The sequence below is a fragment of the Oryctolagus cuniculus genome, chromosome 4 (assembly GCF_051225735.1).
Source record: "Oryctolagus cuniculus isolate XC-2025 breed Fujian yellow rabbit chromosome 4, ASM5122573v1, whole genome shotgun sequence".
NCBI lineage: Eukaryota > Metazoa > Chordata > Mammalia > Lagomorpha > Leporidae > Oryctolagus > Oryctolagus cuniculus.
This window is the reverse complement of record NC_142870.1, coordinates 145,147,580-145,163,880: the sequence shown is the minus strand read 5'-3', so window position 1 is coordinate 145,163,880 and position 16,301 is coordinate 145,147,580. Positions and strand designations below refer to the sequence as shown.

Below are 16,301 nucleotides of genomic sequence, written 5' to 3'. Positions count from 1 at the left end.
CTGCTTTCCTAGGCACATTAGCAAAGAGCTGGATAAGAAGTGGACCAGCTGAGACTTGAACTGGCACTTGTATTGGATGCCAGTGTTGTAGGTGGCAGCTTAACCAGTTTAAGTCACAATGCTGGCCTCAATAAAATAACGTTTAATAGAAGGAACAACACACAGTTAAAATAGAAAACAAAAAAAGAGAAAAACAGAAAACACTTTGTTTCAAATCTAATCTTAAAATGTAGAAGAACTTTATGTGATGAAAAGTCATTTAAGGGTTACATGGAATACATTAATAATGCTGAGGGAAAAGTATTAAAATACCAAGATTAAATAAAATATTAACTGATATTATACTTACTGAAGTATCAGAGTAACCAATCGAATAGCTTCCACAGCAACATCATATTCTTTATCAAGTGTCATTGATACAATGCGATCCTGAAAAAAAGTTGTGAAACAAACCAACCATAAACAGAAAAAATGTATATTATGATAAAACTATGTAAGAATATGAAAGTTTTTACAACAAAGTAAATTTATCTTTTAACTCCATTTTTCTGCAAACTTTTGGAAGTCCCCTCAATATTCTGGAGGGTATTTATGGAATGCTAATGAAAGATAAAATTAAAAAGCTTTATTTTTGAAGCCACATTATAGTCCCAGTCATACAAAGGGAGTGTTTCTAGCCATATGTGTTCGTAAGTTAAAATCCTTCTCATTCACTAACACTATGACAATTATACCTTAACTTACAAAATTTATTTATAAAAGACAATATATAAAGGCATTTTTTATTTTTAGCAGGAGAAGTCTTCTTTCAATGGCAAGAGCTCATGTTGGTAATATCTTAGGTAAAGCAATGATTCACTCAAGTATTCATATAGGTTTAAAGAATACATACTAAAAATATGAAATTAATACTTGATGTAGTAATGCCATTTGCTAAACTAGCTAGTAGCTAGTAGAAAATGGACTAGTTAGTAACTAGTAGAAGAAGTTCTTGGGACCCTGCAGCCACATGGGAAACCTGGAAGAAGCTCTTGGCTCCTGGCTTTGGACTGGTGCAGTTCCAGCGGTTGTGGCCATTTGCGGAGTGAACCAACTTTACAAGTAGCATTTCTAAAGCGAAAAATAAAACAACTTCGCCATTCTTAATGCTTACCTTGAATCGGTTAGTGAACAATTCCAATTTGGGAAATAACTCTCTATTGGTATATAGACTCTGCAGAGCTTTCAAACACTTCAGCCTGACTTCCCCTTGCTACAGAAATACAAAACAAAACAAAACAAAAAACAAAAACAAAAGCACAATCTAAGTAGTCAATTCCATACAACAAATGTTATAAAATCTACCTCATTCTACTTACTTCATGTTGTATACAGAATAGGACTGAGCAAATGTTACACTGTTGCACTTGTATTTAAAATGCATGCCCTTTTAATAAACCACATTTTTGCAGACATTTATCAGCTGACTCAACATGGCGTATTTCCTACAGTATCCTATACCACTTAGCATTTGAACTTGTGAAAATAATTAGAGAAAGATATTCTTGTTTCTTCTTTATGCAACTATTAAACAATCTTGTGGGCAAATTGAGCTTCATATTATCCGCTTATATCCCTATACTAACCCTTTATCATCCTATATACACACCTATAAAGACTTAAATTGAGCAATAAATATAGCACTTATGGTAACTCTGAAATAAATATGTCATGGCAATTCTTCCAGAATTGAGGGTTGGCATTTTGGACCAGCAGGGTAAGCTGCTGCCTTCAATGCCAGCATCCCAAGTGGGTGCTGGTTTATGTTCTGGCTGCTGCATTTCCAATCCAGCTCCCCACTGTTTTTTTTTTTTTTTTTTTTTTTTTTTTTTTTTTTTTTTGACAGGCAGAGTGGACAGTGAGAGAGAGACACAGAGAGAAAGGTCTTCCTTTTGCTGTTGGTTCACCCTCCAATGGCCGCCGCGGCTGGCGCACTGCGGCCGGCGCACCGCGCTGATCCGATGGCAGGAGCCAGGAGTCAGGTGCTTTTCCTGGTCTCCCATGGGGTGCAGGGCCCAAGCACCTGGGCCATCCTCCACTGCACTCCCTGGCCACAGCAGAGAGCTGGCCTGGAAGAGGGGCAACCGGGACAGAATCCGGCGCCCCAACCTGGACTAGAACCCGGTGTGCCGGCGCCGCTAGGCGGAGGATTAGCCTAGTGAGCCGCGGCGCCGGCCAGCTCCCCACTGTTGATGGGCCTACGAAAGAGATGGAAGATGGCCCAAGTGTTTGGGCCTCTGAACCCACATGGGAGACCCTGATGAAACTCTTGGTTCCTGGCTTTAGACTGGCCCAGTCACAGATGTTGCAGTCATTTGGGGAGAGAACCAGTGGACAGAAACAGTCTCTCTTTATTTCTGTTTCTCTAACTCTGCCTTTTAAATACATAAATAAATCTCTAAAAAATACTCACAGAATCAAAAATATGAGATACAATAGTTTAAATGGACATAATTTATGGGACCAGTGCTGTGTTATAGTAGGCTAAGCCTCCACCTGTGGCACTGGTATCCCATATAGTTGCTGGATTGTGTCCCGGCTGCTCCTCTGTTCTGCTTATGGCCTGAGAAAGCAGTGGAAGATGGCCCAATTGCGTGGGTTCCTGCAGTGTGTGGGAGACCTAGAAGAAGCATCTGGTTCCTGGCTTTGAAACAACTCAGCTCCAGCCACTGTGGCCATTTGGGGACTGAACCAGCAGACAGAAGACATTTCTGTCTCTCCCTCTCTCTCTAACTCTACCTCTCAATTTTTTTTGTTGTTTTTTAAAAAGAGCATCTTTTATTCATGCAACTAAAATTTACTGGTATCTTTTTTTTTCTTTAAAGATTTATTTACTTATTTGAAAGAGTTACAGAGAGAGGTAGAGACAGAGAGACAGGTCTTCCATCTGCTAGTTCATTCTCCAGATGGCCACAATGGCCAGAGCTGAGCCAATCCGAAGTCAGGAGCCAGGAGCTTCTTCCAGGTCTCCAATGTTGGTGCAGGGGCTCAAGGACTTGGGCCATCTTCTATTGCTTTCCCAGGCCATAGCAGAGAGCTGGACAGAAGAGGAGCAGCCGGGACTAGAACCAGCACCCATATGGGATGCCGGCTCTTCAGGCCAGGGCTTTAACCCACAGCACCACAGTGTGGGCCCCTACTGCTATCTTTTACGTTCTAGTGGAAACAGTCAGGAAAACAGACAATAGGATATTTAAAACAGAAGCAAGCAGCCAGTACTGTGGCATAATGCATTAAACTATTGCCTGCAATATCAACATCAGGTTCAAGTGCTGGCTGTTTCAATGATTATGCAGTTAGATCTTTGTCTCTCATGCTCTCTCTCTCTGTAACTCTGGCTTTCAAATAAATAAATCTTAAACAAAAAGACAATTTATCACGGCAGATGCTGTGATGTAGCAGGTAAAGCTGCCACCTGCAGTGCCGGCATACAATATGGACACCAGTTCAAGACCTTATTGCTCCACTTCTGACTCAGCTCTCTGCTATAGCTTGGGAAAGCACTAGAAGATGGCCCAAGTCCTTGGGCCCATGTATCCGCATACGAGACCTAGAAGCAGCTCCTGGCTCCTGCCTTTGGAATGGTGCAGCTACAGAGGTTGTGGCCATTTAGGGAGTGAACCAGCAGATGGAAGACTTCTCTGCCTCTGCCTCTCTGTAAGTCTTCCTTTCAAATAAATGAATAAATAAACAAATTTAAAAATAGAGGCAAAATGACTCCATGGAGAGTCCTGGAAGTGCTATTTAGTACTGGAGTATCTTTAATAGTCTTTAACTTGGAGTAGAAGATGCTGGTGAAGAACAACCTCTTCTCCCCCTCCCCTTCCCATGAATGAACTTTAGTGCCTTGGACAAATGAGAACAACAGCATCCTTTCTCCTCCACAGCTGCATGACTTCTCAACTGACCAATGTCAGTATCTATAACTGAATTTCTTCAGACCCCCATTCTTCATGCTAGAAGTGGGGTCACTGGTATTGGTTTCTTCCTCCTCATCCACCTTTCACCAGGATCTGGGCTCTTAATTTTCTGAGGACACACTGGGTGGTACATTATCCCCAACTTAGCTGTTTCCCTGTGGTCCATGGAAGATCCCTGTGATCTTTGTAAAGGTTTCTGGAGGAGTGAGAATGTTTAAACCACCTCCCCAACTGTTTTCCGTTTTTAAGAACAAAAGAAAAACAGCACACCACATGTAATTTCAAACCCGTTTCAGATCAGAACTACAGAAGAGTTCCCCTCTGAAGAGCCCTTGTGTTTGGGAAGCAGCATTGTGGTGAATGCTGTGACAGAAGTAGCTCCTTTTAATTCCTCTCTTGATGAATTTATTAAGGCTGAAAAGAACAGACAGAGTGGGACATGGTATAAAAAAATCTTTAGCACTTTTATGACAACAATGGGGTAACCATGGGACTTACGAAATCAGGTCCCTGCCTAAGGGGGGCACTACTAACTGCTAGGTCATAACTATTATGATTTTACAATTTGTAATGCATTCTGGTGGTTTTTCTAAAAATGAAGACTTATCAAATGAATTTTAGATCATTCTCCAAAGGAGATTTCATCTTTGTTTTTCCCAATTTTTCCAGCACTGTTCTGATATACATGGAGACAGGGACAACTGTGTTTTTAATAGCAAGTTTATGAGACTATAGAATATTCTTTTTTTTGTTTGTTTGTTTTTTGACAGGCAGAGTGTACAGTGGTTCACCCTCCAATGGCCGCCGCGGCTGGTGCACTGCGGCCAGCGCACCGTGCTGATCCGATGGCAGGAGCCAGGTACTTATCCTGGTCTCCCATGGGGTGCAGGGCCCAAGCACTTGGGCCATCCTCCATTGCACTCCCTGGCCACAGCAGAGAGCTGGCCTGGAAGAGGGGCAATTGGGACAGAATCCGGTGCCCTGACCAGGACTAGATACCGGTGTGCCGGCGCCACAAGGCGGAGGATTAGCCTAGTGAGCCACAGCGCCAGCAGAATATTCTCTTAAAACTCATGGGGTACCAGCAGATTCCTGTGTCAGTGCAGCATGCCTTGCTCTCTCTCCATGCAGGGTAGCTGGAAATGGGGGCTATAAAAGCCATCTCTAGGAGTTGTGGGTTTCCATCTGACCCTTCCACCCTTGTAAGGGCAAAAAGGGAACTGGTGTCTCAGACAGATTGAATTTCCACATTGTCCCACCCTACCATGATAGTAGTTTAGCTCATCCCCAAAATAACTGTCTATATTAGACATCCCAATCAGTTTCTGCCTGCTTGTCTTTGTGGTCATGTTCTTTTTTATAAGAAGAAAAGAAACGGCTGGCGCCGCAGCTCACTTGGCTAATCCTCCACCTGTGGCACTGGCACCCCGGGTTCTAGTCCTGGTTGGGGCGCCAGGTTCTGTCCCAGATGCTCCTCTTCCAGACCAGCTCTCTGCTGTGGCCTGGGAAGGCACTGGAGGATGGCCCAAGTCCTTGGGCCCTGCACCCGCATGGGAGACTAGGAGGAAGCACCTGGCTCCTGGCTTCGGATCAGCACAGCGTGCCGGTTGTAGCGGCCATTTTGGGGGTGAACCAATGGAAGGAAGTCCTTTCTCTGTGTCTCTTTCTCACTAACTCTGCCTGTCCAAAAAAAAAAAAAAAAAGAAAAGAAAAAAAAAGAAAGAAAAGCAACAAAGGTTGCTATTTTTTTTCATGCTTACTATTTATGCTGTATTTAAATGTTTTACTAAGGACAGAGTTCTGTAAGGGGGAGAGGAAGGTTGGGTCTTAGAGAAAGGAAAAGGAATCAACATTTTTATGAAGTGTTACTATTTGCCTCTATTTGTATTGTTCAGAAATGGCAATGCAATTTTTTTTTTTTTTTTTTTTTTGACAGGCAGAGTGGACAGTGAGAGAGAGAGACAGAGAGAGAAAGGTCTTCCTTTTGCCGCTGGTTCACCCTCCAATGGCCGCCGCTGCAGCCGGCGCACCGCGCTGATCCTGGCAGGAGCCAGGAGCCAGGTGCTTTTCCTGGTCTCCCATGGGGTGCAGGGCCCAAGCACCTGGGCCATCCTCCACTGCACTCCCTGGCCATAGCAGAGAGCTGGCCTGGAAGAGGGGCAACCGGGACAGAATCCGGCGCCCCAACCGGGACTAGAACCCGGTGTGCCGGCGCCGCAAGGTGGAGGATTAGCCTAGTGAGCCACGGCGCCGGCTCGGCAATGCAATTTAAATGTAATATATATCTGGTTTAATGAGTTGAAAATTACATTTTTCCTACTCTGTTTTTATGCTTATCATACTTTTCTTTTTAAAAAATGTATTTATTTATTTGAAAGGCAGAGTGACAGAGGCAGATGCAGAGAGAGATCTTCCTTGTGTTGCTGGTTCACTCTCTAAATGGTTGCAACTGCCAGGGCTAAGGCAAGCCAAAACCAGGAGCCAGGAATTCCATCCTGGTCTCCACATGAGTAGCAGGAACCACATATTCAGGCCATCTGCTGCGTTCCTAGGTACATTAGCAGGAAGCAGAATCTCAAGTGGAGCAGCTGGGACCTTAATTGGCACTCAGATATGAGATGCCAGCGTGGCAAGCAGCAGCTTAACCAGCTGCACAAAAATGCCATCCTTACGTTAAACTTTCAGGAAGAGGACAAACCTCAATATATCCCTAGCAGAAAGATCCCTTACTCATGCTTGGCTTCCAGGGAATGAGTCATAAGATAACTAATACAAAGAATGGTTCTAGGAAGATGAGATGAGATTTTGGGTTGGATTACTTGAAGGATGGATTGCTATGAAGAAGGATCCAATGTGGTAAGTACTGATAGTTCCTGATGTAGGATAGTAGTGCATTTGCTAGGTTTTTCATATGTGGATAAAATATATTCCTATATTTGAGGGAACAGTAACTATTTGGACTTGGAATTCACTCAGTGTTGCAAAGTGTCACTGAGATGCAAAAGAGAAAATGACAGGCTCAGCCTATTATCACCAATTCAAAGCACATGTTGCCTTTTTGGCAAAATTTTATTAACAAGATCCTTATATGCTAGAGAGAGAGAACTGATAATTCTGAATAGCAAGTCTAGTATTCAACTGTAGGAATGACAGAATTTAAGAGACTTTGCATCCCAGACAAATCTATGCCCAAATCAGAGATATAACAGGAGAGAAGTGAAGTTTAGAAGACATCTGGGTAGATACACTTGAGAATAAACTAATTTCCTATGACTTTTTAAGCTAAATATATGGCTCATGCCCTTTTGTTAGAGGATAGCATGCCTTCTCCTCTCCCCTGTCTTTTGCTGAAAGGCTACATGGAAATCTAAAATAAGGCAGGTTTCTTAAGAATAATACCAGTAGCCCCCATGATATACACAGGCCTCTCCTGGCTTTCAGATTAAGGTCAAATCAGCATGGACCAAAACTTCTAATAGCAATGGAGATGATAAGATTCCAGAGAAACTTAACTGTAAAGGGCACCCAGACTGAAGTGTAGCTCATGGGGATCTATGGAACTGGTTCATAAACATGGTATTTCATGAAACAAGACAGGTGGAAACTCAACAGAAGTCTTACGTAATGAGAAGGCTGAGGACAGTTGTCCTAAGATGAAATCACAACCCTAGTTCTAACATAGCATGACTCACTTCTTTCCCTCTACAGATTCGAAACTAAGGTCAATAAAGGGGAAATTATTTCATTCTAATTTATACAGCAAATTACAGGTAGATCAAGGATATGAATTTTTATCTTCACCGGTGACAATTCCCAATCAACCACCTTTCTACCTAAGCCTTTTTCTTCACCTAAAGTATGTCCTGCCTTCATTACAGGAATTTCTTGAAAATTAAAGAAGATGGTATCCATTATAGTACAGAATTTAAGGGATGGGCATGTAGCCTAATAATCAGTATGCTGGTTAAAATGCCCACATTCCACACTGGAGAACCTGGGTTTGATTCTTGGCTCCTGATTCTAGCTTCCTGTTAAAAACATAAAAAAAAAACGGTTTGTTGGGGAAAAGGCAATGATTAAAATTCATGCAAGATCACTTTTGAAAAAACTCTAAGTGCTATAAAAAGTGTTGTGCAAAAAAATGGTAAGCATAATTTTACAGTGAGATACATACTATCTATTTATTTGAAAGACAGAGTAACATCCAGAGAGAGAGAGAGAGAGATCTTCCAACTGCTGCTTCACTCCCCAAATGGCTGTAACTGGAAGGGCTAGGCCACACTGAAGCCAAGAGCCAGAAACTCCATCTCTGTCTCCCACATGTGTCTTAGGAACTCAAGTACTTGAGTCATCAGTTGCTGCATCCAAAAGAACATTATGAGGGAGCTGGACTGGAAGTAGAGTAGCCAGGATTCAAACTGGCACTCTGATACCTGATGTGGGTGTCCTAAGCAGAGTCTTAATCCACTTAATGCCATAACACCACCATTGTTATGAAAGAATAATTCATGTTTCCAAAATAAAATGCTAATTGTTGTTAAAATGTGAATGTATACTATGTATACTTAAAGGGTAATACTACAAAAGATATAAAATTAACCAAATTCAGGAGAACTGCCTGTAACAGATGTGTCTGCATGTGGCTGGGGTGAAGGAGGGGAAAGCAGCAGTAGTCTTGAGAGAAACACAGCAATATATAGGGCTAAAAAGGTTTCTGGAGAACTTAGAGAAACAGAATGTGGGATGAGCCAACTCAAAGAGGAGGAAATGAGGTTAGCTAACTGAATATAAATTCTGTCCAAGGACCACAAAGAATCAAGCACACATAAGAAAGTATAACAAGAATTGTGTACTTAAGATGCTATGATTTAGACATGGTTTCTTTCTGGGAAAACTCTTTTTGAAGAATTAAATAAGAATGTTGGGCCATGAGAATTCCATTTCATGAGTGGACTAATGGTTCCTTGAAGAAATGTGTTAGACATTACTGGAGTTAGACACCTTCCCCTTGCCCTTCTTCTACACAAACTCAATGTGCTTCCTCACCAGAAGCCAAATAAATGCCAGGGTCATGCACTTGGGCCTGCAGAATCATGAGTCAAAGTAAATTTCTTTTTCTTTAAAATTAGTCTCAACTACTCTGTTACAGCAACAGAAAACAGACTAAGACATACAGTAAATGCCAAAGTAGTACAAAGCATTATTGAAAAACTGCAATGCCTAAAAAAAGCAATCTGGTATCATGAGTATAAATCCAAAAAGAGATTAAGATATTTAGCCCAGAACAGACAGACTACTACTGCCACATTTAAATTAAGCATATTCTGTGTCCCTAACAGAGACAGAATTAAAACTGGTGGGTAGAAAACTGAAGAGAACAATTTAGTTTCCAGAGACTGTTTTTCTACTGAAAAAACTTATACTATACTCACACAAAATTTTTTTTCTTGCTTATTTAGGAGATTAGACTAGGTTATAAATGCTAAAATTCAAAAGCCAACACAGAAATTTGATTAGTTCATTTGAAAGAAGCAAGGATGAATCTGAAGTCAGAGGCACAGTTTCAAGAGAAGGCAAATGACTACAGTAGTTTTCAGAAAAATAAGATGCAAGGAAGTTCGAGTTGGAATATCAAATGTAAAGTTCACAAGAAATTAATATATACATCAATATCTAAGTAAAGTACATAGAGATGATCAGAGAAGCTTAAAAACTCCACTGAACATGGTATTAATATACCTTTATTAGCAATGTGTAAGTGAAACATACCTCTTCCTTTATACAGATTATTTCTACATACACAATTTAACTTTTTCCATGGATAGTTGTTTGTTTCTAAGACATATAGACCATTGATTTTTCCAAATCTGTGGTCACACATGAAGTTCTGTTAAAATAGGTAATTGTCAGACAAGTTCAGAGAAATACTGTATTGGGAGAGGTAGGAGTGTGCTGGGAAATAAAAGAATAGGACTTGAAATAAATTTCCATAAAAAGAATGCATGTACCTATGCATGTATAATCCTATGTTCTCTCCCAATGTAGTAAAATCTAATTCTCTCTAATGTAGTAAAATCAGAAGTGGCTTAGATGCAAAGGTTCCAAATTCCACATGATGATTAGAGAAAGAAAACATGGAATTTAGTTTGTGATTTTTTTTAAAGATTTATTTATTTATTAGAAAGGCAGAGTTACAGAGAAAGAAGGAGAGACAGAGAGAGTTCAATCTTCTATCTGGTGGTTCACTCCCCAAATTGCACCATTCTCTGGGACTGAGTCAGGCCAAAGCCAAGAGCCTGGAATTCCATGTGGGTCTCCCATGTGGGTGGCAAGGGCACCAGCAGTTGGGCCATCTTTTGTTTTCCCAACTGCATTAACAGGGAGTGGATCAGAAGTGGAACAGCTGGGACTGGAACTGGCACTCATATGGGATGCTGGCGTCTCAGGCAGTGGCTTAACTCCTTGCACATGCCATCCCCACTAGTTTCGGATTTATTATTGTTGATCAAAGGATACAAATTGTTGGAAACATAAATACTGAGGAAAAAATTCACTATATACAAATTGGACTTGCTACCAAATGAGATGGTAAGTCAGGAAGAAGGTTTTTAAAATCAATTAAAAATTAGTTTCTATGAAATTGAGTAACCACCCGTGATGATCTCCCTATACTCTAACCTCTTATACCAAAAATAGCCTATAAAATTCATTGGGATTTCACTTAGAATCTATGTTAATTTTGAGGCTTTCAAAGTGGTTTTGATAAGAATAATCACATCGGGCCAGCGTTTTGGCATAGTGGATAAAGCCACCACCTGCAGTACTAGCATTCCATAATGGGCGCTGGTTTGAGTCCCAGTTGCTTCACTTCTGATCCAATTCTCTGTTAGGATGTGGGAAAGCAGTGGAAGATGGCCCATGTGCTTGGGCCCCTGCACTCACACGGGAGACCTGGAAAAAGTTTTATGCTCCTGGACTTAGATTGGCCCAGCTCTGGCCATTGCAGCCACTGGGAGAGTGAACCAGTGGATGGAAGATCTCTCTGTATCTCTCTGTCTCTATATAACTCTGCTTTTAAAATAAATAAATTTTTTTGAAAAAAAAAAAAAAAAGACTATTTAAAATGTAAATGCTCAATATGCTGATAGTGATAACTGCTTTTTAAGAAATATAATATCTTCTAACAGTTCAATAAACAATAACAATATAAACTGTTATAAGATTTCTATAGAGTATCTGAAGTTCAATTTATAAAGAATTTCAGGTCACATGACATGAACATTTCAATGATTTATCACTCCTATCCTTTTTTTAAGGATTACATACTTAGTACTCAAGGGTATAGGATTCTTTCATGAGTCAGAGCTTATTCTAAAGCCTAATTTTTCTTTAACTTCAACTTTTCATTTAAAGAAATGATTTATTTTCATTTTATTTGAAAGGCAAAGACAGATTCCATGTGCTGCTTCAGTCTCCAAATACCCATAATAGAAACTTTGATGCAGGCTGAAGCCAGGAACCAGATATTTAATCTGGTCTCTCTTGTGGGTAGCAGGGATCTTATGTACTTGAACCATCACTTGCTGCCTTCCCATGGTGCACATAAGCAGAAAGTTGGACTGGAAGTGGAAGCAGGACTTGAACATAGGTACTCTGATATGGAATGTAGGCATCTCAGGAAGCAACTTCACTGCTGAACCAAATGCTTGCCCCTTATTTACGTTTTATATATTAAAAGAAAAAAAGAAATCTCCTTTTGATTCTAAGCTAGAAAACGACTGTATCTATCTTCTTGGAATACTACACAGACTCTCTTAAAACTTGAGAAACACCATGTTGTCAATATGGATTCAGCACAGTATTTCAACTAAAATAACACAGGGTTTTCACATGTGAGATAATGTTTCAAGTTTTAAAATGATCATCAGGTAAACAGTTATTCAGCTGCATAACCTTAAACTTCCATACAATGGTAACTTTTGAAAGATCAGTTATTGTCATTTTGATTGTAGCATCCTCATAATCATGAAAAATTATCTTTCATCAAAGCTTAGAATGAAGCAACTTACTCTGTCATGAAGAGTCCAGCCAACATATTTTAGGTAACTGTCATTTAAGAAGGCATCACTGTACATTTTCATCCATACTCCTATTTCTTCAATACAAATGGCTCTAATTTCAGCAATAGCATCACTAGAGGAGGAATAAAACAAAGCAGACAAACCTGTAATACCCATAGCTGCAACATATTCAACTAATTTACATCAAGAATTATTCATTATTAATGTACCACTGTATTCACATTGCACTCTTAAAAACCTGTTAACATGGATATTTTCTATTTTTTATGACTTCTGTAAAATAAACTATCAATATCAAACTAAAGCTTCTAAAAATGCTTAATACACCTGTTCTATGAGAAGACTTCAAAAGTTATAGAAAAAATGGAATTCAAAGATTAGTTTTTAGTGGAAAAAATTCTGAAATTCATACATATGAATGATTTTCAAAAGTTCAAGGACTTAAAAATATTTGTTATCCAAATAAGCTTATTGTTAAAAATTTTTAAAGCTTTACTTATTTTTAAAAGATTTATTCATTTGAAAGTAAAATCATAGAAAGAAGGAAAGACAGACAGATGGATCTTCCAACTACTGTTTCACTTCCCAAATGGCCCCAATGGCTGTGGTTGGGTCAGGCCAAAGCCTGGAACTTCACCTAGTTTTCCCATGTAGGTGACAGAGGCCCAAGCACATGGGACATTTTTTGCTTTCCGAGACACATTAGCAGAGAGCTGGATCAGAAGTGGAGCAGCCGGAACTTGAATTAGCACCCTTAAGAGATGCTGGTGTTGCAGAATGTGGCTGGCTATGCCACAATGTCAGCCCAACAATTTTATTTTTACTTTTAAAATTTATGTTTTTATTTGAAAGGCAGAGTTACAGGGGGAAGAAGGGGAGGAAGGGGGAGAGGGAGAGAAAGAGAGAGAGAGATTGATTGATTGATTTTCCATTGGCTGGTTCATTCCCCAAATGGCTGTGATGGCTGGAGCTGGGCCCATCTATAGCTAGGAGCTTCTTCCGGGACTCCCATGTGGGTGTAGGGACCCAAGAACTTATGCCATCTTCTACTGCTTTCCCAGGCCATAGCAGAGATCTGAATTGGAAGTGGAGCAGCCGGAACTGCAGGCGATGGCTTTACCCACCATGCCACAGTGCCGGACCCCACAATTTTATTTTTAACAATGTATTTTCCTTTTACTTTAAAAGCAGAGAGACACACAGAGACAAAAGATCTTCTATTCACTGATTCACTTCCCAAATGCTCCCACCAGCTGGGGTTGGATCAGTCTGAAACTATGAATCTGGAACTCAATTCAGGTCTCCCACGTCGCTACAAAGGATCTCTTATTTGAGTTACCACTTCCTGTCTCCCATAGTGTACACTGGCAGGAAACTGGAAACAGAAGTGGAGCTGGGACTTGAACCCAAGTACCAATACTGGATATGGTTGTCCCAAATGGTGGCTTAACTGTGTCAAATGCCCAACTCTAAATTTATCTTTTAATTCCATCTTTCCACAAACATTCCAAAGGACACTCCTAGAAGTCATTATTGAAAATGTTCATTCGCCGGCGCCGTGGCTCAATAGGCTAATCCTCCACCTAGCAGCGCCAGCACACTGGGTTCTAGTCCTGGTCGGGGCGCCGGATTCTTTCCCGGTTGCCCCTCTTCCAGGCCAGCTCTCTGCTGTGGCCCGGGAAGGCAGTGGAGGATGGCCCAAGTACTTGGGCCCTGCACCTCAGGAGAGACCAGGATAAGCACCTGGCTCCTGCCATCGGATCAGCGCGGTGCGCCGGCCGCAGTGCGCCAGCCGTGGCAGCTATTGGAGGGTGAACCATGGCAAAAAGGAAGACCTTTCTCTGTCTCTCTATCTACTCTGCCTGTCTAAAAAAAAAAAAAAAAAAAAAAAAAAAAAAAAAAAGTTCATTCACAAAATCTAAAATCTTGAAGTAATTTTAAACTATGCAGATATAACACAGAGTTAAAAACATGTTTGACCATTTTAATTCACAGGTCTTTCACATTTTTTAGACTGAAGCACAGGAAGAATAATCCAACTTTTAATCATGATAGAAAAACTTTAGTGACTGCACTGTGAAATGGTGGCAGAATAACCCCAATAGTCAAGAATTCTGGCTCATTGCCCAGATGACTTTCCACCTCATTATAGACAACCAATAGAAAGATCCTAGGACTATGCTTCTTCTCCAGGATCTGTGAATCATGAACAAACACAATGCTAACACTTTTTCCTCCTCTTTCACCAAGTTATTAGCCCCAGCTTTAACAAGTATTAAATTTAGTGAATTCTAATTTTTTTTGTAGATCAGTCTCCCAGTTTCTGACTTATCATTATGAATAAGTAAAATTTTTAATTTTTAGTCTTCCCATTTATATGAGGCAATATTTGTCACTTTAGTTATTCTAATATTTCATTCCCTTGTTCCAATAAATCTGTTTCTTTGAGGTATCTGTCATTGCTTAAGAATAAAAATAGAGAAAACTTTGTTTTCCTAAGTCATATTGTCAATTACAAACTAGTTTTCCTATATTTTTTGGTAGTATCTTTTCCTCAAGGAAAGGATATACATGGTAATGGCTACTGATATAGGCTCTAGAATAAGACACCCTGAATTAAAATTCTGGTTCTGCTATTTCCTAACTGTATCACTTTGGACAATTTACTTCCCTCTTCCTTAGGCTTCTTTATCTGTAAAGAATAACGTTACCTAGTTCATAAAGTTACTGTGCAAATGAAATCACTTAGTATAGAAAAATACTTTAAATTGTGCCTGGCACCTACTAAACTTTTTCTAAATGTCAGCTATTATAATGTTATAATGTTTAAGTTTTATCAATCTAGACATTCACAGACAATATACACAATAGCTTTACTACAAGCATAAGAATACACTCCTTATTAGTACTGAACATATGTCTCAATGTCATTTTTTATAAATATAAAAAAGTTCAGACATAAAAATGTTATAGAAAATAACATAACTGTGGATCCCCTGTACAGATAAGAAATAAAGTATTTCTTGGCAGTTAAAAGTATATGATTCTTAATTATGTATTTCCCTAGCAGTAAATTACTATCTTTGATTTGAGGAATATAATTCTCATCTGTATGTTAATGTTTTAACTTCATGTATACTGTTTTACTATTTGAAACTTTACATAAGTATTGTCATACAGGTATTCTCCAACTTGCTTTTTCACAAACCATGGATTTCTTTAAGGATTTTATCTATTTGAAAGAGTGACAGGGCAGGGAAGAAAAGCGAAGAGGAGAGAGAGGTATCTTCCATTTGCTGGTTGATTTCCCCAAAAATGCTCACAATAGCTGGATTGGCTGAAGTCAGGAGCCAGGAATTCCCAGGTTTCCCACATCATCTGCTGCTTCTCAGGCATGTTATTAGGGCACAGGATGGGAAGTGGGGTAGCCAGGATTCAAACTGGTACTCTGATAAGAGATGCAGGCATCCCAACCCATTGTACCATAACATTTGCCCTTTTTTTCTTTTTTAAAAGTTGTTACACAGCTTAATGGGGTACACACAGTATAAAACAATCAACCCAGGCAACTAGCCTTTTCACTTTCATGGAGCCTACTAGCTCCTTCCCTTTGAGGTATTTACTTATTTATTTCCATCTTATTTGAAAGGAAGAGAAACAGGGAGTAACAGAGACCTTCCATCAGTGGTTTATTGCCCAAATGCTTGAAACAGCCAGGGCTGGGTCAGGCCAAAGCCAGGTGAATGGAACTCCATGTGAGTTATAAAGTGGGGGGCGGAAACCCAAATACTTTATCCATCTCCTGAAGCCTCCCAGAATGCACAAAACAAAACAAGGAACTATGATATGGGATGTGGGCATCCCAAGCAGTATCTCAACTGCTGAGCCAAATGAATGCCTCTTCCAGTTCTTTACACAGTATATAATACATTAATATGAATGGAAGCCAACCCATATTGCTGTTTTATAACACTGGAACTTGTTACTGACTGTACTTGTTATCCAACTTCCCTGAACCCCAAACCCCCATTTCCCAGTGTGTAATAGCGAACATTTTAAGTTCAGATGGACTATATATTTAATTTCAATATATGAGAAAGAACATATGATATTTGTCTTTCTGTGTCTGGCTTATTTCATTTAAAAATTATTGACTCACCCATGTTGCTGCAAATGTCAAAATTTTCTATGGCCAAGTAATATTCATTGTACATGTATACCACATTTTCTTTATCATTTCACCCATGAAAATGGGCACATA

The 16,301-nt window shown here is 39.9% G+C and overlaps 1 protein-coding gene across 6 annotated transcripts in view; it reads right to left on the bottom strand.

Moving 5' to 3' along the window:
- The window catches only part of STAG1 (STAG1 cohesin complex component), a 381,935-nt gene that overhangs the window by 99,722 nt on the left and 265,912 nt on the right, over positions 1–16,301 (bottom strand). For all 6 annotated transcript variants that reach the window (XM_002716398.5, XM_070072783.1, XM_070072784.1 and 3 more), the window contains 3 exons: positions 12,029–12,152; positions 1,154–1,252; positions 350–429 (listed from right to left, as the gene is read on the bottom strand). In XM_002716398.5, the coding sequence (XP_002716444.1) occupies positions 350–429; positions 1,154–1,252; positions 12,029–12,152 (303 nt within the window). The remainder of the gene's footprint in view (positions 1–349; positions 430–1,153; positions 1,253–12,028; positions 12,153–16,301) is intronic.